The following is a 23,114-nucleotide window of genomic DNA, read 5'->3' on the forward strand; positions in this document are numbered from 1 at the left end:
AAAGTGGTTTCTCAAGGGCATGGCCATGACAAGTATCAGTATCCTATATGTCACTTCTACCTGGGATCAAATTGTAACATTTATTTTGGCAGACTGTAACCTTAACCCTTTTTAGTTTGATTTCATACATCATTTTGCATTTATGAACAAATTGCCCACCGCCTGCATCACTAATGGTTTCCCACCTCATATTTTAATCAGTGTAATGCCCAGTCAAAACTCTCCAACTGCATTGCACTATGGGATACCTGACGTGTTCATGTTCCCTAATCCATGTCTGCAGGTTCGAGCAGGAAGATTAACGCAGCGGCCCCGTTGTGCAGCACACACCCCGTGCCGTTGTCTTGGCAGCTGCGTTATCTTGGATGCTGTTTACCCCGAGGGAGCGATGAAGAGGATTATTTTGCTTTTTTCTCACTCCCAAATCCTCTCAACAAAGGGATTTCTTCTGTAATACATCCACCAAGCAGCAGAGGGAAAAGGCCCCTACTGAGTTCCTTTAGCAACACTGCTTTGTGTGCATCAGTCGTGATAGGCCACATAATAATACAGCTAAGATAAACAAATCCATGTGGGGATGTTTGTCAAGTGACGAGCTACATTAGCACAAGAAGCCTGAATTATTTAATCCTTGTCGCATTTATAACATCATAGCATCGAAAAACATTTAGGTTGCAAATGTTTTGTTTGTATCTCTCCCTATTAAAGGCACAATATGTAAGATTTTTTTTATTAAAATATCCAAAAACCACTAGAACAGTGTTATGTATTTTGCTGACTTGTGTACTTACATTATCGCAAATGTTTCGAAGAATGTTTAAATCCAGAGAAATTAGCAATTTTAACTAGTGACACGGACCGTGTCCATAGTGTCATTGTGTCGCCTGCCAATGACGTCATAACCCTTGATTTCTGGTTTTGTTTTGTAGAAAACATGGATACACCAAAGACGCTTTAATATGTTGTGCGTATTAATAGACCGGTAACGACCGCACAGAGTAGCATTATAACAGAACTTTCAAATGTATCTAATATGATAAAACAGCGCTGCTATAAAAAAATAAAAGCTCCTCTGCTTTCGAGCCGTGTGTCACGCTCGTTCAGCGGCCTCGTTTCACTTCAACGGCTTTCAGCCTCACCCTGCTTCATTCTACTACGTCAACAAATCATTAGGCCCCACAAATCATCATCCATGAACATGATTTCTGCCCGAGTCCCGTCGGATTGCTTCGGCTGTGGGGATGAAGATGACAACTCCCATGATTCCACACTCAGTCACGGCGTCATCAAACTATGCCTTTGTTTCTTTGTTTATTTTAAATACGCGCCCTCTAGCAGCGAAAATTACATATTGTGCCTTTAAAGTTCAGTCTCTGATTCTGTCCTTTAAACAGTCATAGAAAATGTTCTCTGGGGTATGTGCCAATAAATAGGCCTTGGCATTCATGATGAAAAGTATATTTAATGAAGAGATTTTAAAAAGCAATTACATGTGGCAGCCTACTGAGCTTCGAGTCAGTTAATTGGGGGAGCTTGAGCCTGATCTATAATTTTATAACCAATAAATAGTCAAAGCAATAGATAACTGAAAATGTCAAGATACTAGAAAGCATAACGTTTCTACCCTGTAATCATGGTAATTATGAACTCCCCTCTGTAGTCTTGAGAAGAGGATGCAGTGAAGGAAAATGCAGTGTTTCTGATTCCAAAATGAAGTACTTTTAAGCACCCAGGTCCCTAAGGAAATTACAAAATATTCAGATATCTAAATACTGTCAGCAGTTTTGAGGCACCTACAAATAGTTTAAATGGCTTTTTTGGGTATGTCCATATCCAAAATCTATAGAAGAAGAAAAAAAAAGAAGAAGAAAAAGTAACCTGACAAACAGAGATGTAATGTAATAATATAATATAATATAATATCATATAATATAATATATTTTAAAAATACAGGGAATAATTTTGATCAAATAACTAAATTAAATCAACTTCCTCAGACACCGTTTTAAAGGTAGTTTGCAGGTAAGTTGTTCCAAGCATTTTGTTGAAGTTGCAATTTTATGAAGCAATTAAAATTATAGTTAAGTTAGTTGCAAATAAGTTTGCTTTTTTGAACAGCAAAGGTGCTTTTTGCACATTATATAATAGACTATAGATTCAATATATATATAAAAGAAGAGAACATACAAAAGATTAAGAAATAAAAAAAATATTATATTTGGTTCTTTGCAGAGCTGATGATGTTGTTTTGGATAGTCTGCATTATATATAGTCTATACAGATTTCTATTGTAGACTATAATACATTCAGTAAATGAATCAAATTAGAAAAACATGGTTTGAATTACCATAGCTTCTTTTGTGTATATGATGTTCCATCTAATCATAAGATTCTAAATAAAATTCACAGAAGCATCATCAGCTTCAAAATCTCTGGAGCTGGTATCAACAACATGAGCAGATTTCAGCGGAAAAGACTCAATGGAATAAACCGTGCCGAGGGGAGAGATGATGTAAGTGCTTATGTAATCTGCATCTGCGAGATGCACATCACAGCGCCCCCTGGAGGCCACCGCTGCCTCTCAAAGAAGTCACATTATGGACTGGATGGATAGAGTGCGACCAGAACTAGAGATCCATAATTCAGCCACTGCTCCAACGTATCTCCTTAAGTTTGATAAAGCATTTTTGTCTCTGTATAATTCTTTAGATAATATTATTAGTCTTTTTCAGATTTTCTGATACTAGTCACTTAACAATGACAGCCTAAACTACACCTCTACGTTGAAATGAACTCAGCCACAGCCAGCAGCTCTGCAGGACGTTCAGATGTATACCGATGTCAAACTGGATGCCAATATAATGTTATGGACGTCTGTGGTCCTCTGTGTTTTAAATATCTGAAATAGTTCAATTTCAGTTGTTGGCATGAAAAAATACTGTACATTTGAATATCAAAAGCGCCTGTAGCTTAGTTTGGTGCAATATAGGTAATACTGAGTTTATGAAAAAAATCTGCAAATAATTAAATCACTATTTCATTGATTGTGGTTTCTCAAGCACATGGTCCAATCGCTGCAGCTGGAAGGCGAGGTTTACAGTAGGGCCGTGGCACATGGTCCAATCAGGAGAGAGAGGGGTGTGGCTGTCTTTCGCTCAGTCTTTCAGCACCTTGGACAGCAGCTCGCACTCGACTGCGGGAGAGATTCTGGTTGCGGGTCGAGGGTGCTCGCCTCTTCTTCTCCCAAATTACTCAGAAGAAATAAACAGTGAAGGGGATTTCACAGAAAAATTTTCAGGTCGTGAAATTTCATGTCCTTTCGAGGCAGTTTCTGATCCATTTCCAACGTTGGCACTTTGCTATACGCTGCTTCTCTGCGGCGTGTCTCCTCTGCGTCTGGGATCCCAAACAACAAGCGTTCAACGTGAGTTTTGCCGTGTACAGCGATTGAATCTCGAAAAAATACGGCAAGTAACATTCATTTTACCAAAGTCAGTTTGTACTTTATTATGTTTCTGACATGCCTCCTGAGAATGTTTACTAGTTGGATGCGATACCGTCCTGCGTAAGTGCCATGAAGTTTCTTGGTTCTTCTCCAGCCTGGTTCAGGCTTTAATGCGCACTGAACCTCAACTCGCCTTTCTCCCCATATCCATCATCTTGTTTTTGTGATCATCAGCCTTATTTTGGAAGATGAGGTTCTTCTGCGACTTTTTGTGCACATAAAATTCTGAAAGGAAGAAGAAACGAAGAGTCTGAATTCGTGCTCTGAAGCCGCATCACCTCCTATGCCGTTTTAACCGTCTCGACGGCACGTTTTGAGATTGTTCAAGAGAAACGTTGAAGTATAAACACAAGGATAAAGATGAAGAAGTTCCGGAAGGTTTTGGACGGGTTGACCACTTCTTCACCTGTCAATCCAGGTGGATCTCCCGTGTGCGGCAGTGCGGCTGGGACCCCCAGTACGGCTCCGACACCGCGGGAGCTGGAAATCCAGGAGACACTGATGTCTGAGCACTTCCAAATCTGTAAGGTGGGTGCCCCTTTCTAGCTTGTCGCAAAGGGCTCGTCTGCCATTGCAGCAGAGATGTGCAGCTAGTTTTGGCCAAGAGGCCTGTGCTAATCAATGCAGCTGTTGGGGGAACTGTTGTTGATAGAGCCACAATATAAATTGCAGTGCACCAGCAGCAGACACAATACACACAGACACATACTGTAGTGCAAAGACATTGTGGACCACAAATACGGTCCCCTTCAAATCGTTAAGAGATAGTTAACCAAAGAATTGTAAATTCTGTCACATTCACCCTCATGTCATTCCAAACAACTCCAAACATAGGAGCTACTTTCTTTCTTCTGCAGAACATAAAAGAAGATATTTTGAAGAATTTTGGTAACCAAGCAGTTTAGTGACCATTGATTTCCATTGTATGGACGGAAACACTGAGACGTTTCTTAAAATATCATTTTATGTTCCACAGAAGAAAGAAAGGCATACAGTTTTGGAATTATATGAGGGTGAGTAAATGGTTACAGAATTTTCTTTTTTTGTGTCAACTATCCTTTAAAGTTCCCAGAAGTTAACAGTTGTTAGATAGATAGATAGATAGATAGATAGAGCAAACCATCAGTGGTGAGATACTGGATGCTCTCAGTCCCCCCAAAAAAGAGCCGGAACATTTGGACTGCATTTACATTTTTACCGTAGTTTTGACTCTCTCTTTTAGGGGCTCAACCACAGACAAGTTTCTCAGTCCAGTGTTTAATTGTCAGTATGACCATATTGAAGTGTTAAATGGACAATTCACACAAAAATTTAAATCCTTCTGTTTCTCAGTCCCATTCCCTAAGCCTTTCATATTAGTATCACCATAATGAAATGTTAAATTGATAGTTCACATAGTTCACAAAATAAGAATTCTGTCATTATATGTACTCACCCTCATGTTGATTCAAACCTGTATGTTTTTTCTTCAGTAGAACACAAAAAGGAGTTGTTAGAGACTGACAGCTTCCATACACTTTCACAATCTATCTATCTATCGTTATATCTATCATTCTAACTTTCTATCTAGTTCTACAGTATTTACTCAATGCATTGGGAGTGAGATGCTCAGGATTAGGCATTCTTGGGACACAATCCTTTCCTCATTGGAGAAGTCAAGTGATAGGGAATCGATGACGTAACCGAGGTGTTTAGCTTATATAAAAAGTGAGAGTCAGCCTTAGTCTCCGGGCTTGTGTGCTTTTTCCTGAAACTATTTTTAGAGATTTTTAGGGCCTACTGCAGCCGGTCGGGGTAGTGGAAGCTGACTGCAGCGCTTCTACCTCCACTTGAATCGGTTCGGTTCGAGTTTGAAATTAGAGCGATCGAGGACGGACATGTGTTGTTCTCCAACATAGCAAATTAGACAGCGGAAAAACGGTAAGAAAGAACGAACAAGAGCATTGCCGTTTGAATGGAAGTGCAGGAATGTATGACGTGCAGATTATGAAGTTGTTTGTGAATATTCCCAAACTGTAGGCTAGATTAGTTTGTTTCCTCATCCGAACAGATATGGAGAAATGTTGCATTACATCACCAATAAATCCTCTGCAGTGAATGGGGGCTTTCAGAATGCTGTCCAAACAATAATAAAAACATCACAATAATCCACACAACTCCAGTCCATTAATTAACAACAATTAAAATCTGTGAGTTTTTATAAAAGTAATCTTTCATTAAGAAGTTTTTCACTTCAAACCATTGCTTCTGGCTAAAATGTGATTATATCGTCTAAATCAGGAGAGAAATATGCACATTTGAAGCACCATTTATAAGCAAAAACTTTTCTAAACAAGTATGTTAATACATTTTCATGTGAATGGACAACAGGGGGTTGACTTTTTCACTGGAGGAAGCATTATTATGGATCATGGACTCATATTTTGGCTAGCAACAGTTTAAAGTTAAAATGCTTTAATGACAGATTTTTGTTTCTTACAAACACCGATTTTCACTTCACAAGACTTTAGTTGATGGACTGGATCATGTGGATTAGTACTTGTGGATTATTGATGTTTTTATCAGCTCTTTGGACCGCATTCTGATTGCACCCACTCACTCCATTGAACAAGTGACAAATGCAAAATGTCTCTAAATCTGTTCCAATGAAGAAACAAACTCATTCGCACTACATTTTTAGCACATTTTCATTATTGGTGGAACTATTCCTGTAAGAAATTTATATTTTTTCAATTAAATATAGTTAGTCAAAGCTCAGTGGCAGCTTGATAGTTAGGCTACACTGTATAAACAATTCTGTAATTTTTACAAAATAATTTTGGCGGCTGTGGTTGCCAGAACAATTTTGTAAAAAATATAGAAAAATCAAAGTTCATCACAAGTAGCTTTTCCATAAACTTAAGTATATACAAATATACAGAAGGTGCACAGAGTCATTCAAGCAAACACAAAACACCGTCATGGTAACACACAACACTTAAATACTGCAATAAACATTCATTGAACAACAGAAGATGTAACAAAACCCTCTAACTGATAACAACAACTATTAAAGAATGTGATCATTTAAACAAAATACTTTCAAATGTGGAGTGTAATGAAGGGAATTCTGGGAATATCAGTTTACAGTTTTTGACTATAAATGAAAACTGAACAATTAACAGTATTTTACTGTAAAATTACATGAAATGTCTGGTTAGATCTTTTACAGTTTTATCATGTATATACAGGAACTTACTGTTAACTTATTAACAGTTTTTTCTGTAGTGTTTTTGCAATATTTTGTAGTTACACTCATTTTTTTACAGTGAAAACTATGTTGTGATTTTGAGTGTTTTGCTGCTATATGAATGTTGAGAGGTAGGTCAGATATTCAGAACACCGAGACAAACAGTTTGAAGCATAAAAATGAAATGAGGCTCCAAATGTGATTCCTCATGAAACAATTCCTTTAAATTTCCATTCTTTCCTTTTAAAAACATTTTATGAGGAACTGAATTCAGACTTGTTTGCTCACTAAGGTGGGTTAACACATGCTAGTTTGAAAGGAACCCTGTGGCTCATGAATATGAGATTGTAATGCTATATTTATACTTGTCTGAAGAGGGATTGTCTGAGAACCACACTAAGAATCGAGCAATGTCTGAAATGTCTCTTTTCATATAGTACACACACTGAACAAAAGTAAAATTCAAATTTTCATTATATGACCCCTTTAATGAAAATGAAACCTGATATATACAAGCAAACCATAAGCAATGGTGAATTGTATGAGTTATTCTAGAGATAGTATAAGTATAAAGAATCCACCTCATGGTCTGTCGAGGGATGCGTTCTTTGGGATGTTGACAGAGACGGTGCTCTGGAGACGTACATCTGAAATAGACTGCCGAACACCCTCTCATGTGCTCAAGAACACTCTGTGACACCCATTTCTGGTTATGATCACTCAACTGAATCATGAGCTTTGACAACAGCTCCCGTCATGGGCTGCCATGTTTCACGTGTGGTAGATTTAGATCTCTCTCTCCCTCTCACTTCTGTATATTCCTGGATGGATCTGGCATGCACACAGAAATAATAGGGTCAAAAGCATAGAGCAAAAATAGAAAAAAAACATTTAAAGGTGTATGTAACATCATAATGGAAGATATAAACAGCAGGGTGCTTGTTTTTAAAGCCGATCAGGAAGTCTTTGCCCTTGCAAATGGCAAAAAACAAGGTAGATAGTGTGGTTTGATTCTGTTAGTGCTCTGTCAACAATGTTGGCTTCCTCTCCAGTGCTCTGGGACCGCAGTGGCGGCACAGCCTGTGCTCTAGAGCAGCCCGCTCTGTCTGCATGTATCCTCATCTCTCAACAGGAAAGCTGTGCTCACTCGACCAAAGGGAAACAAGTATGAATTGTATTGCACAGTGTCTATTGCTGATAGATTTTTCATCATCGACACTGTTTATAGATTCAACAGAGTAGGGCCAGATAGAAATGATGAGACTGATAGTAGCAAAGAGCTAAAAATAAGGTATAGCCATTATGAGTGAGCTTAGGTCTCTTTTTTTCCCTCAGTAAAAAAAAAACAGCGATGCCATAGAAGAACCATTTTTGGTTCCACAAAGAACCATTCAGTCAAAGGTTCTTTAAAGAAACATCTCTTTCTTACCTTTTTATAATCTGAAGAACCTTCTTTTGCCACAAATAACCTTTTGTGAAACAGGAAGGTTCTTCAGATGTTAAAGGTTCTTTATGGAACCATTTAGACAAAAAGGTTCTTCTATGGCATCGTGAAGCACCTTTATTTTTAAGAGTGTAGTAGGACATAGTTAATGTGACATCTGTGTTTCAGCCATAATTGTATGAACAATTATATTTAATTCATATTACGAGAATACTTTTTGTGTGCAAAGAAAACAAAAATAATGGCCTAATTTGACAATCTCTTCTCTCCCGTGTCAGTCTTTGACGCGCATCCACAAGCGTATCACGGCGCATACGTGTTCTTAAATTGTAATAATGTTTCACTATATCACCGTTTGTACTCTTGATCAAATAAAAGCAGCCTTGGTAAAAATTAGAGACTTCTTTCCTTATATCTTTAAGATCCTCACAGTAGATTTTCCCATCAGAGGGTCTGAGCATCCAGAACGGTCTTCTCGCTCTCTCTGTTTGAGAGGAATCACATCTAAAGAGTGACATGTAGCTAGTGACTTATATAGAGTTTCCTGTCAGTGCTGTTTGAACCATTTTTTCTCTCTCGCTCTCCTTCACTTTTTCTATTTATCTCCTTATTTTTACATCTGCTCAATTGATTGATTTCATATGGTGTCATTTGTTTGAACCTGATTATTATTTCTTTCCATCATTCAAACTGTGTGTTGTTTCTCCAGTGGCTGAGCAGGGCTAAGGTAGTTAATACTCCAAACAGCTCTGTGCTTGTAACCACCCATAAATGAATAGCCCTATTCAGTCAATCTATATCCTTGAATCCTTTTTCCACTCCACTTCTCTGATCCCCCTTCATTTTCTCTTGTTGTTTAGTAACTCGCACAAAAGAGAGACTGGAAGGACAGATTTTTTTTTAAACCCTTAACTCGGTACTTAGCTGAAGCACCTCAAGTCTTTTTGTGTATGATGCGACAAGCTTTGCACATCATCATTTGGCAGTTATCTGCCATTCTTCTCCTCGCCTCTTCACCTCTCAAGCTCTGTCAGGTTGTATGGGGCAGATACACATTTTCAGGTTTCTCCAGAAATATTTGATTGGGTTCAATCCCAGGCTGTGGCTGGGCCACTCAAGGACATTCACAGAGTAGTCTATAAGCCACTCTTGCTGTGTGCTTAGGGTCATTGTCCTGTTGGAAGGTGAACCTTCTGCCCAGTCTGAGGTTCTGAATGCTCTGGACTGGGTTTTCATTAAAGATATCGCTATGTTTTGGTGCATTGAGCTTGTCTTCTACTATGATGAGTTCCTCAGTCCCTTCCACTAAAAAACAGCCCCACAGCATGATGTTGCTACCAGCACACTTTACTTTTGGGATGATACTCTGCAGGTGATGAGCACTGCTTGGTTTCCTTCAAACACGATGCTTAGAATTGAGGTTCATCAGACCAGAGAATCCTGTTTCTCAGAGTCTGAGGGTCCTTTAGCTGCTGTTTTGCAAATTCCAAGTGTGTTTTCATGTGTCTTTACTGAGGAGAGGATTGAGTTTGGCCACACCGCCATAAAGCCCAGATCAGTAGAGTGTTGCAGTGATGTTTGTCCTTCTGTAGGTTTTTCCTATCTCCACATATGATCATGGAGCTCAACTAGAGTGACCATCAGGTTGTTGGTCACCACTCTAACCAAAGCCCTTCTCCATTAATTGCTCAGATTTGCCAGGAGGCCAGCTCTAGGAAGAGTCCTGGTTGTTCCAAATGTCTTCCATTATGGATAATGGAGGCTACATGCTTCTGTGAACCTTCAATGCAGCATAAGTTTTTTCTGAACTCTTCCCCAGATGTGTGGTTTGATGCAATCCTGTCTCTGAGCTCTACAGGCAGTTTTTTTTTACCTCAGGGCTTGGTCTTTGCTCTAATATGCATTTTCAGCTGTTAGACCTTTTATTAAGACATGTGTGCCTTTCCAAATCATACCCATTCAACGGAATTTGCCGCAGGTTAACGTCACTCAAAGTGTGGTAACATTTACAAGCAAAATGAATGCTCCTGAGCTAAATTTCAACGATCCCAGCTGTGCAAAGATGTTAAAAACCTTTATTTTTTTTATGAAACAAAATTGTGAGATACAAATCAAAATGACAAGAAATACAAGAAAAAGTCACACTGTGATATATGAAGTCACAAATGGGAGATGAAAAGTTAAAATCACAAAAACAAAAAAAAAGTCGTATTGTGAGATATAATGTCGCAATTATGAGAAATAATGTTGCAAGTGTGAGATATAAAGTAGCAGAAGCGTAAACAGATTTCCTAGATTTCTGACATCCTTCTGACAGACAACTGTGCGCTTTATTTGTCACTCTCTTCAGGCTTGATAACCGTAACATGTATATTGACAGTGAAAGTGAAAGAGACAAATGTAAAGTCTAGCTAAAATCATGCGATTGCCTCAAATGCCATCCAGTGCTCAATTAAGAAGTTGTTGCCTCACCTCCTTGTCAAGCTCACTGTCAACATTCATCAATATTTGTTTCAAGTCAGTGATGATATCGCACCCGACAGATGCGTTCATTTGTGTTTGGCGTCCTTCCATAGCCTCCCTTTCCGATGACTTCAGCATTGAACAGTCTCCCTCTCTGGATAGGCGAGGTATATCTGAAACGTCTGTAGTCAGAAATCCAGTTAGGCACGTGCACGCTCAAGTACACAATGTCTTGTAAGCTCAGTAATTGCATTCTAACTCTCGCTCTTAGCGCAGCTTGATGCCCACAGCATAAACAGTAGCAGGGTTCAAACCAGCTGCACCCACACATTCCGTTCAAGTGACGTTTAGATATGTATTATACACATACAGCAGCTCTGACAAAGACTAGAGGGTAGACGGATGAATTAGTCTTGTTGTCATTAAAAGGACAAATATTCTCAATTAACCTTCCATGTTGTGCTGCGTTGGTTTTAAATCTCTTGGTACTTTGGACTGGATTTTGTCTGATCGTTTTTGATTCAGTCATATTCTGTTGTGTGTGTGTGCAAGATGATGGTCTGGTTTGTAATTGATTGGTGACAGAACTGCTTTTAAAGTGGGCTGTTTGCCCTCATGTGGCTTCACCGGGGCGATGACACACTTATTGACCCAATAAAAGAGCCTCATTTCTCTTATCTGGTATCAACCCCCCTCCTTCCCACCCCTCAGTTCTTTCTGTCTTCCTCCTGTTCACTCAATTGTTTTAACATTATTTGTTGGATTTGAGGCTTAATGCCATTTCAGGCTGATTGAACCAGATTTCTGATAGACAGTGGTTAGACCGAGAATCCTGCTCTGCTTGTTTTATTCTTTCCCTATTTGTAAGTTTCTTCCTTATTTCAAATGAAATTTATTCTCGAAATGATATATGTCTTGGGGTTACGGCTTATAAATGTGGGTCAGGTTTTCCATACATTATGGGGATTAGATGAATAATTAGGGGATGGGTGGATGAGAAAAATGGCATTATAAACATGCTTAATAATGTTTTCATGCAAATGTAAAAATACAAAAAAGACTGTAAAGTGAAAAAAAAATGTTACTTTGAAATTAATTTACTTTGAAACTATTTTTACTCAAAAATTGCCAATACATTTTCAAATAATTACAAAGAAATGGCAAATGACACATTGAATTGAACATGAATTTTTCAAGAAATAAGTATCAAAAATATTATTTATTTATTTCTTTTTACAATTTATGAGGGTTAGGATTTGGTTGTAGTTTTAGTTACTTGTATATCTTTGTATTTATATTATATTATATTATATTATATTCGATTATAATTGTATTGTTGTATTTACTTTCAGTTTTGAAAATATTTTAGTCTACTGTACATTTATTTACATTATCCAAAATTGTATATATTTAAAAATACCACCTTTCTTTCTTTCTTTCTTTCTTTCTTTCTTTCTTTCTTTCTTTCTTTCTTTCTTTCTTTCTTTCTTTCGTTTGTTCGTTTGCTTGTTTGTTTGTTTGCTTGCCATATAGGAATGTGCTAGAAATCTTTCTTTCTCCTCTCATCACTTTTCCTTGTCTCTTTCTTTTATTCAGATTAATTTTCTCACAGGCACTAACCCTATTGATGCATTCTGTGTCAGATTGCATTCCTAGTTCATTTTTGTTTTAGGAAGATTATTCTTCTTGACAGAACTTAGCTGAGGACCACAACAAGCTTTTTTTTATGTGTGTGTGTGTGTTACCTCTTTATGTGTTTGCTTCTATACCTTTACCTGTTTTCTACAGTCTGAAGAGTTTTTGTTATTTATAAGATGTTTTTTTTTTACCAAAGCAACTTACAGTAGACTTATTACAGGCATAGTCCTGTTGAGCAACCTGAGGTTAAGTGATTTGTTGAAGGCAATCCCAGGACTGTACCTCTCTCAGTCACCAAATAACACATCTTTGAAAGAGCAACCTCTGAGCAATAAAACTATCCTCTGGGATTGCAGGGATTAAACCCTAGACCCCAGAACGAAGCAACACAGTATCCTACACCCTGCCCTAGTCTCATTCTCGCACAGACCACCTACAAACCGCTCATGGACTGGCTGAAGTCTACTGCACAAAAAGAGCTTGAAAGAAAATAAAATTGGCAGTTTGAATTTGATTGGCTGGCATCTACTTCATTTTGAGAAAGAAATAATTGCAGGATTTGCTGAAGTTACTATATGTCACTGAGTGCTTGAAAGATAAGGATTTTGTTGCGGCAGTTAGTAGTGAGCACATCAGATTAAGATGTGGAGAGTTTTACATTTACAGATTAAGAGAGTTTTTACATTTACATTTATTAATTTAGCAGATACTTTTAATCAAAGTGACTTGCAAATGAGAAATGCAACATAAGCAGTTCATTTTAAGGAGACAGTAAAATTAAATAAAAATTCAAAGCAAAGTACCAAAGTTACTCAGAAAAGAATTAGTTGATTTATTTTATTTTATTTTGTTCATTTTATTATTTTATTTTGTCAAAAATGTGTAGAACGATTTGCTCTGAAACAGTGTTCCTGTAAAAAGATGATTTAAGTAAAAGTGCCTACTTTAGAAAGTGCTTGTGTAACTTTATGTAACACTAGAACTGCCTCTATCCCTATCAGACACATCTGTCTGTGTTATGACATCAAAAACAAGAGCTAGTCTGGCGATTGTTGCTGATCACAAGTTTGAAACTGAGATTTTAAGAATGAATATGACCCTCAATTTGGGCAGAAATTTTTATCAAAGGTTCAAAAGTCACTCAAAAGTTCAGTGTCTAGATGCTTCTTTTCTGACTGAAGGATTGAGAGGATGTAGCTCTAGCTTCATGCGTATGAGTCATACACCACAAAGTGCCAATCTGGAAGCTTCTCTTCCTGAACCATGTACGGATAGAGCTTATCAGGGAACATGAGTGTCTCCGCCATATGTACCAGGCAGCTCTGAGAGATTTGCTACATATGACCACAATATAGTTTACTAGAGCAATGTGCAAAAAAAGAATGGAATTATGGAATTTTGGAAAAATGAAAAGGCTGAAGTTGAGAAAGAGGCTAGTATTGTGTGTTGACTTTTAGAATAATGAAACAATTTTATATAACGGAACAAATTTGTTATGTTATATAAACTATACACTATACACTTTTTATTTAAGAAATTAAGATATATTTTTGGTCTCCTTTTTAATACTTTCATTATCAGTGATGTATGTACTAGCCTACATATACTCACTACACCACAGCTCCGACTCATTTCATCCTTAATATTTCATATGTGCGTGCCCTGACATTAACAGATATGATATTACAAACTATCAGTTTGTGTGTACAAAAGGCATCTACTATGTGTGTAGCATTAATAGTTCCCTCAATACATTTTTAATACACGCTGCATTAGTAATGATTTCAACAGACATTTATATAGACCATCTTTTGCTTACACTGTGTTATATTGCACTGCAGCGGATTAATGCTGTGTCGTATATAAATAACTGTGTGAGGAAGAAGGGAATATATGAATGGAACTGATGTCGACAGTCCATCCAAGAATATTTGGGAGAGCATATGACAGAACCTGTTGTATCTAAAACGATAACGTGCGATGTGTGTGCATGCTTGTGAGAGACACACAGCGCGAGTGTGAAAGCGAGATCTGCAGTCTCAGGCAGAGGGCGGTGCATGGGAGTGCTGGATGTGTGGTCTATTTTTAGATTGGGGTCTAGACTCGCCCACCCTCCCCTCTGAAAGAAGAGGCTGAGTGAATGAGGGAGAAAGATAGTTCATTGTGTGTGTTTTGGAATATTTGTAGCGATGGAGAAAGAGTGGTTTTAAATGTAATTAGATAGAGATAGATAGAGCTAAAGGGAGTGAGAGAGACCCTTGCTCAGTGTTCTGGAGAGTTCTATGACATCAGTGCTGCCCAGGTCTCTTTACTGTATGTTGCTCTCTTCCTTCCTGTGCCTTTCCAATGCAGAATTAAACACATTGTCGAAAACAAACAAACTAAAGGAAAACCAAACTAAAGGCGAAGGCCAGAGATATAGAAAGGGAGAGAAAAGGGGGAAAAAATGGATCTTCTGGCCATGAAATATGGATGAGACTTTAAAGATTGGGGCCAGTAGATGTATTTTTCATCCTCTCTCTGTACTATGTATATTTAATGCCAAATGACTCTCTTTGCAGCCCGTATGGGGCCTGTTTGCACCCCCCTCCCCCTACCGTTTATGCATGGATACGGGGAGGTCCCAGGGGGCTCCGCGTCTCCTTCCTGCCACAGGTCGCATCGCCCTGCTGGGACAGACAGGAGGTCAGCGCCCCTTGTGTGTCATCCTCTTCTCCAGCCCATGATTAAAGGCTGCAGAGCTGCCAAACCCAGACCACCCGCCCCTACTCCAGCTGAGGGGGACAGGGGTGTGTGAGCATATATGTGTGTGGCTCATTAAAGGAATATTATGGGATCTTTTTTCCACATCTGTATCATGCTGTTGATTACCACAGATAATGATTTAGACTCAGCTTTCAGTGCGTTTAAATGAACGGGAAATATTTAGTATATGGATGCCTAGCAGGCATGTTATGTTTTGCTAAGTCACCAATAAATATTTTATTAAGGCTCCAATAAATCGTTGTAACAAAACATTGTTACCATATATACTCCATATATATGCTGTGTGTATATATATATATATATATATATATATATATATATATATATATACACACAAACACACACACACACTCATACAGACTACTTTATTGTACATTTTGGAATTTGACAGCACCTGTTTGCTGTAGTGAAATCAGCTGAGTGAAGAAAAAAAATTGGGGTGAATAAATGGTCAGAATTTTCTTATTTATGGTCAAAACATAAATGTTTCTATCATAAGTGTACTATATAGTTACTATAAACATATTTCCTATTTGTTTATATACAGAGAGGGAGTGAATTAAAATAAATATTCTGTGTGGTAATTGATAGTGTGTCATGGATGCAGTTTTTATGGTTACTCTGCCCTTCTTAACTAGCGTGAGCTGATGCAGAGAACCCATAAAGCATCCAGTCACATACTGTAGTTCCTATTAAAACATTTACACAGAACAAAATGTCACAAAGCCACAGTTCAAAAACCATTTGGGTCAGTATAAATGCAGCTGTAGAGATTTTTATTTCTATCACGGCATCACATCAGTTACTGACAGAAGAATGGGTTGAAAGAAGACCCTCCACATTACTGGAAATATTTAATTCCTTTCTGCATTATCTAGCAAACTGTAAGACAGAGAGATAGACAGATACGCGCAGCATGTAGAAGCTGATATATCCCGTATGAATGACTTGGTGAAATGGAGAGCGGGGGTGGGGAGGTTCATTTCGGGTTTGCTACTTGGTTGGCACAAAAGCGTGTTACAGCACGCTCAAACACACGGCATATGTGGTTCTGGCCTGATTCTCAGAATTAACACACAACCTTTTTCAGGGTTGTGACAGCTAGACGTGTGGTGTGACCGCATCATTTGATTCTGTGAGTGGGAGTGAACAAGAATGTGCTGTTTCAGTCGTATGTTTGTGGCTCAATGATATTTAATCATGGGTAAAAGCCACTAAGGAAGTCAATGAGATAAATACACTAGCATTCAAAAGTTTGGGCTTTAAATGTAGATTTTTATGTTTTTGATGCTTATGTTCAGCAAAGCTGCATTTATAATCAAAAATAGTAAAAAAAAATGTGTGAAATAATATTACAATTTTAAATAATATTTGTATTTGAATATATTTTTAAATATATAATTTATTTATTTGTAATTTGAATTTTCAGCAGTCCTTAATCCAGTTTACAGTGTCACATGATCCTTCAGAAATTATCATATGCTGATTTGGCTGAATATCAATGGTAAAAACAGCTGCTTAATATTCTTGTGGAAACCTTGATTCTTTTTTTTTTTTTAATGGAATGTAAAAGTATTCACTTTTCTTTCTGATCAGTTTAATGGCTTTTTGCTGAACAAAAGGATTTAATTTCTTAAAAAAAAGGTACTGACCGTAAACTTTTAAAAGATAGTGTAAGTATCAGTATGTTTGATTTGATTAAACACGTATTTTTGTAACTAATTAAAAAAAATGTCTGCACTGTCACTTTTGATCAATTTAATGCATCCTTGTGGAAAGGTTTGATTTAATAAATAAGTAACTGACCCCAAACTTTTGAAAGAAATGGTTGCTTCATGCAAACTTAAAGATACGATTCACCCAAAAATGAATATTCTGTCATTGTTTACTCACCCTTGTGTCGTTCCAAATAGAATGTCTGTATGACAGAAAGAAATGTACATAGGTTTGAGTACACCTTGACAGAATTTTCGATTTTGGGTGAACTGTCTCTTTAAGAGTGATAGAGCAGCATGGAGTAGTAGAAACAGGGTGGAGAAATTGAATATCTAAACGGCAGAGACAACAGCCCATATCAGTATGAGAGAGCGAGAGACAGAGCGAGAGGAGAGAAACCCAGAGATGAAGAGGGAATGGGAGGGGGATGCTTAAATAGTCTGCAATAAAGCAAAGCACTGAATGAAAATCTATACGCCGAGGCATTCATTAGCACTCGTTTGATTAATAGAGACGATAAGGCAACACACACATAGGCACTGAAACATCGAACGCAGCCACGCCCATGCAGACGCAGACAATAAACCTGCAGCTGTAGTCACAAGTCGAGAAAATTTGAACATGACAACGGTTTCGTCACAGCTCTATTCCTGCTTAATAGCCATGGATAGAACATCACACACACTCATCCCGTCTCTCTCACTCTCTCTCTATGTCTTTTGCTTGCTTTGTGATCACTCCATCCTGCTCATTCATCCAGTACTTGCTTGCATCAGTCCAGAGCCCTGCAGATGAATTATTGATGAACGTACCTTCATAAGGGAGCCAAACAAATGGGGAAAGTGAATGCGCATTTTTACAGTCAAATGTAACAAAAAAAAAAAGTCAAATTAACTCATGGACCACTTGAATTTGTTACACTCTCTGTTAGTGTCCCAATGAGGAAGCATTCGACACTAATCTGCAGAATTGTTTCTAAAATATTTTTGGACAGTGTCACAATTTGCGTCACAACTCTGGAGCCGCATGTGTTATGGATTTCAGCACCATCTGTGGTGGCCAGCGCCAGCGCCAGAGCACTAGCACAGACCCGCAGGCTGTGGACGGCTCTCGTTGCATGCTTCCAGCTCCGATGGCTGTGGAAAGCACCTGCTCTTGCATTTCAGAGCACACACTCTGGACAGCTTCTTTACAGTTCAGTGCACCAAATAAAACACTCAGAGCGGCATGATTTGAAGCAGGCCCCCGACCAGCTCAATTGATTACAGTGATTGCAGGCAGCTTGCTGCAAGTGTAACAAGGTAAATGTTCATTGTGTAAAATGTCGCATAAGTGACTCGCTAGTGAGAGGCTTGGGAACTTTTGAAGCTCTTTAATTGTTTTGTTGGCTATTTAAGATTGACGTGAAGCCAGTTGCAACAAGTGGACAGGTGTGTGGAGCAGAAATGTAAATTAGCAGCTAATATAAGGAAAAGTTTCAAGTTTCATGTGTTCTGACATGTACCAACAAATGTTTTGAGTTACTGTTGTTTTACTTTATGAGGAAAACATTTCAGGATTTTTCTCCATATACAGTAGTGGACTTCAATGGAAGCCAACGGGCTACAGGTCCAAATTGTAGTTTCAGTGCAGCTTCAAAGGGCTCTACACGACTCCCGGCGAGGTATAAAGGTCTTATCTTGCGAAATCATTGGCCATTTCTTTTTAACCACAAATGCTTGTCTTTCACTAGCTCTGTAATGCACATCCACAACTGCACGCATTCTGTAATCACGTTGGAAAGGTCACGTTTTTTTCCTAGCAGAATACGTTTTTTAGGTTTTAAAAAATTTAAACATCCTGGATACACACACGAATGGACCATTTAAAAAAAATAAACTGATACAAAGACATAAATATGTGTCACGCGCATCGCAGAGCTAGTGCAAGATGAGCATTTGTAGTTAAAAAGTATATGAATATTTTTTTATTTTTTAGAAAAAATAGTTTTGCTAGATAAGACACTTATTCCTCGACTGGGATCGTGTAGAGCCCTTTGAATCTGCATTGAAACTGCAGTTTGGACCATTAGCTCGTTGGTCCCCGTTGAAGTCCACTATATGGAGAAAAATCTTGGAATGTTTTCCTCAAAAACCTTAATATCTTTTCTACTGAAGAAAGAAAGACATGAGCATCTTGGATGACACAGTGGTGAGTAAATTATCAGGAACTTTTAAATCTGGAGTGAACTAATTCTTTAACAAAAACGTGTGAAAACTGTCCGGTTGTAAAAACCTGATCTTCTGAAGTAACATTGATTACACTGCTGTAATTAGTGTAATGATATACAGTATGTATGAATATTTATGCGATTATTCATTGTTTCTGGTTCATTGCGTTGTTATGGAAACACAACGTGACTTACACAGTTTGACTATCACGTTACTTAGTCCACTTGTGTATTTTGTGCAGATGCAATTAAATGTAATATTTTATTTATGTCTATATATTTTATTAATCTCATACTGAGTTAGTTAGCCCACTAAAATAGCACTTTAGATTACTGGTGTTCATTCACTTTCACCAGCTCAAACAGGTCAATCTCTGATATTATTGATTGTGACTGCATTATTTAAAACAATTATTTCCTTTGTAGATTTTTCTTCAAAATCATTGTTAGCTTGTAGTGTTATTTTTTTGTCAAATTATTAAATTGTCATCATGATGCACATTGTTGCCCTTTTTATTGATTAAACTCATCAGTGACAAGCAATTTGTCAGTAATTTTATTGATAACGAGATTACCACTGGTTGCAGGTGAATTAGCAGGTCGATTCCCATGTCACCGTTGTGTCCTTGAGCAAAGCACTTAACCCGGTGATGCTCCACAGGAGCCGCCCTTACAGTTAGCTGTCTGCTAATGGCAGATAACAGCATCTTGACTTTGATTTGTGTAAACGTGATATGCGTGAGAAATTCTAGAGGTTAAATGCAGTGTGATTTACAGAATAAAGCTCAGGGCTCTTAGCCAGAAGGTTGCTGGTTCAAGACCCAAATGCAGCAAGCAATCAACATTAGGCCCCTGAGTAAGGCATTTAACCTACCTTACATTCATTTAATAGCTTGCTAATTTTAATATATTTTATGTTGGCATTACTGATTACTTATTTCTTATTTATTTCTTAATTAATAATACTTTATTTAGGTTATTCATTGATTTGTGTGTATTGATTCTGTGGTAATATGAATGAAATTATATTGAATTGAATTTGAGATCAAAAGCAATGTTTTGAATATGTTTAAGAGGTCATATAGCAGATGCAGGAAGGCCAGTAAGAAGTGAATAATCTTGTTATCAAATAAGCAGAAACGAAACCAACTGCTTGGTGTAGAAGTGCAGGAAAAGCTTGATTTTGGCTGGTTTAGGTGGTTGTTGCAGTTTTGTCCATGAATGTGATGGTTGGTCTTGAGGGGCACCATCGTTTTTGCACAGCAAGCGTTGACAGCTGTGTGACCTTCAGCTGAGATGGAGATAGACTGAGTGGGGGAGTGTTGGCTGGGGGGTAGGGGAGCTCGGTTTTGATGAAGTTGAGCTTGAGTGGTCAGCGAGGTGCCAGAAGGGCATGCTGAGATCTTTGTTGAGATTGTAGACATGGAGACATGGAAAAGGAAACGAGATGGAAAGTGTTGTCAGCATGGTGGCAGCATGAAGTGCCATATGATTTAGTAGCTCAATCAAGTGATCTGGTGTCATCATCATCTTTGATGATATATGATTATGTGATTGAAAGGGACCCGGGTTCAAATCCCAAGTGATTTTGCTTTAAGTAAACTAAGTAGCAGGGCATAATCTGTTTTGTTATTTTACTGACTTGAGTAATTTGACCTGTACTTTATGGTGTTATCAACATAATGTCAAACTTTAATAGGAGAAGAGACTTTTTTTGCAGACAGAATGCAGGTAGTATGAAAGGTACAGCATTGGAAAGAGTTAACTTTTGATTAACTCTAAAATTCAGCTTTGTCATCACAGGAATTAATTTTAAAGTATATTAAAATAGACAACAGTTACTTTAAAATAATGTATTTTACAATCATTTTTTAATGCAGCCTTGGTGAGCATGAGAGGCATCTTTCAAAAACATTAAAACATCCTACCAACCTCAAACTTTTGAATAGTATGCCAAACCAATAAATATTGCAGAATATATCTTGTAGGAGATGGGAAGGAGCGGGTGGCTGCACATTGAGCAGCGAATGCTGAAGTATTGTTTCATGTGAGCAGTTCTCAGGAGAGTAGCAAGGGATGCAGGCAGGCCGTAGGCTGTGTCACTATTATGTGGGAATGAATGAGTAAAGTTGCCTACAGTAGTTTGTTCTTAATGTAGCACAGCATGTTTTCTTTTTTTTCACGCTTTCTCTGTTTTCCTTTCTCTGTAGACGGTGCGTCATGGATTTCCCTATCAGCCCACAGCTCTGGCATTTGACGCGGTGCAGAAGATCCTTGCCATTGGCACTCGTTCTGGAGGAGTACGGCTGTATCCTTTTTTTCCCCCAATGCTGTTTGCTCCACAGTGTAAATTCAAGACTTTGGAAGGACTTTTGGGCTTTGGGAAAGCTGCTGTCTGAGGTAAGGTATAATGCTGTCATGTTTCCTCACTTTAAAGACCTGCCATAGAGGGGTGTAAGACCATTTGACTGACTCCCAGAGCAATCGCTGCACAATGTTACTAATGTATTAATACTGAGAATGACTGACAGAAAAATAGAGACAGAGAGAGTGAGACACTCAGTTCCAACATAGTTGGATAAATAATGGATAAACATGAGTATTGGCCACTAACAGAAACCCATATTAGCATTAGCTTAGCATTTTTTCTGTAATTTCTTTGGCAGCATTATTGAACAGTCCCACACGGAATCTGTGTCTGCAAAACGCCACAGCAAATGAATTATTGAGTCAAATCAGTGTTCTTGCCTTACCAGTAAGCCTACAATAATGTTTAATTTTGAGAGATGTCTGATTCGATTTGCCGGGAAATTTCCCAGCTTCGGTCATTCGTCCTCATGTGTTTACTTTACATCATGTCTGTTAACAATAAAAGAAGTTCCAGCTACTTTGTGAAGAGCAGTACTGAAGCACATTTGAAGTTAAAATGCTTTAAGCAACTAATAAGACTCAGCATTAATACATTTTTCCACATTTAAATCTATTTCACAAAATTCTGCAGATTTTTCCCAAAACATAGAAAATGCAAAGTCAGCATATTCCATGTTGGCCTTATTGAAAGTATTAACTCCAATACAGATACAATGAATATAAATTCACAAAAGAGAGAGAGAGAGAGCTCATAATTTAGAAGATAATTTAGAAGTGAAAATGTGTGATCTGATTTGTGGTGTGTGTAATTTATTTTCTCAGCCGCATGAATAAATGAATCATGTTCCTTTAACGCGATGCCAGCACTTGTACAGCTTGAATGTCTGGAGTGTTTTATGATTTGGAAACATCGCCTTCAAAAAAATCAACATTTAATTTTTTGGTTTGAACTCAATGATCATGCTATTTGTTTGGTTTATCACAAGAGGCTTCCTTGCAATACTGAGGAAACAAAGTCTGTGTGCAGAAAGTCAAACAAGCAGGAAGTAGAGAGAAGAAATGCCCAGAAATCATTAGTGATGGGAAGTTTGGATCATTTTCCCGACTCGGACCTTTGAGTCTCGTTCAGCAAAATGAACGAATCTTTTTTCGAATTATTTCGTTCATTTTAGAAAAATATAATTAAAATGTTACGTGTTACTTCCCTAACACGTCTACTACTTACGCAAACGTTGATCACACTACAAACGATACAAAACTGCTATAAGAAACAGAAAAGATTAATTCATTGTTTACCTGGGTCTTCAGTCTATGATTAGCTCACCTCACCTCTTATCTGACAAGTCTTCGGGTTTGAGTCGTTCGTTCATCACGTGACAGCCCCATAAACTTTAACCAATGCAGTCTGAGCCGGAAAGAAAATTGATTAGTTCATCTCTCGAGTCTTCGGGTTTGAGTCGTTCGTTCATCACGTGACAGCCCCATACACTTTAACCAATGCAGTCTGAGCCGGAAAGAGAATTGATTAGTTCATCTCTCAAGTCTTTCGAATCGTTCGTTCATTTGTCACGTGACGTGACAGCATTGGATAGAGAAATTAGTTCATTTACAAGCTTCCTTACAAACGGGTGCATAGTATTATTATTATTATTATCATCATTATTATAATTATTATTTACTCTTACAGTTATGTGATGTGTTTCTGGTCTCAAATTGTAGTTTTTACTTCTTACTGTAGCGAATTTAACTCATGGGGAAATATGAATAATTAACC

At 37.9% G+C, this 23,114-nt stretch overlaps 1 protein-coding gene across 1 annotated transcript; it reads left to right on the plus strand.

Moving 5' to 3' along the window:
* The first annotated feature begins 3,231 nt into the window (after nucleotides 1-3,231).
* On the plus strand, nucleotides 3,232-21,369 carry LOC107551940 (syntaxin-binding protein 5-like). The gene is made up of 2 exons (XM_016233725.1): nucleotides 3,232-4,033; nucleotides 21,181-21,369. Exons 1-2 carry the CDS (start codon nucleotides 3,866-3,868, stop codon nucleotides 21,367-21,369), a joined length of 357 nt encoding a protein of 118 aa, XP_016089211.1. The 5' UTR covers nucleotides 3,232-3,865.
* The last annotated feature ends 1,745 nt before the right edge of the window (nucleotides 21,370-23,114 follow it).

The sequence above is a fragment of the Sinocyclocheilus grahami genome, unplaced genomic scaffold (assembly GCF_001515645.1).
Source record: "Sinocyclocheilus grahami isolate Dianchi unplaced genomic scaffold, SAMN03320097.WGS_v1.1 scaffold438.1, whole genome shotgun sequence".
Lineage (NCBI taxonomy): Eukaryota > Metazoa > Chordata > Actinopteri > Cypriniformes > Cyprinidae > Sinocyclocheilus > Sinocyclocheilus grahami.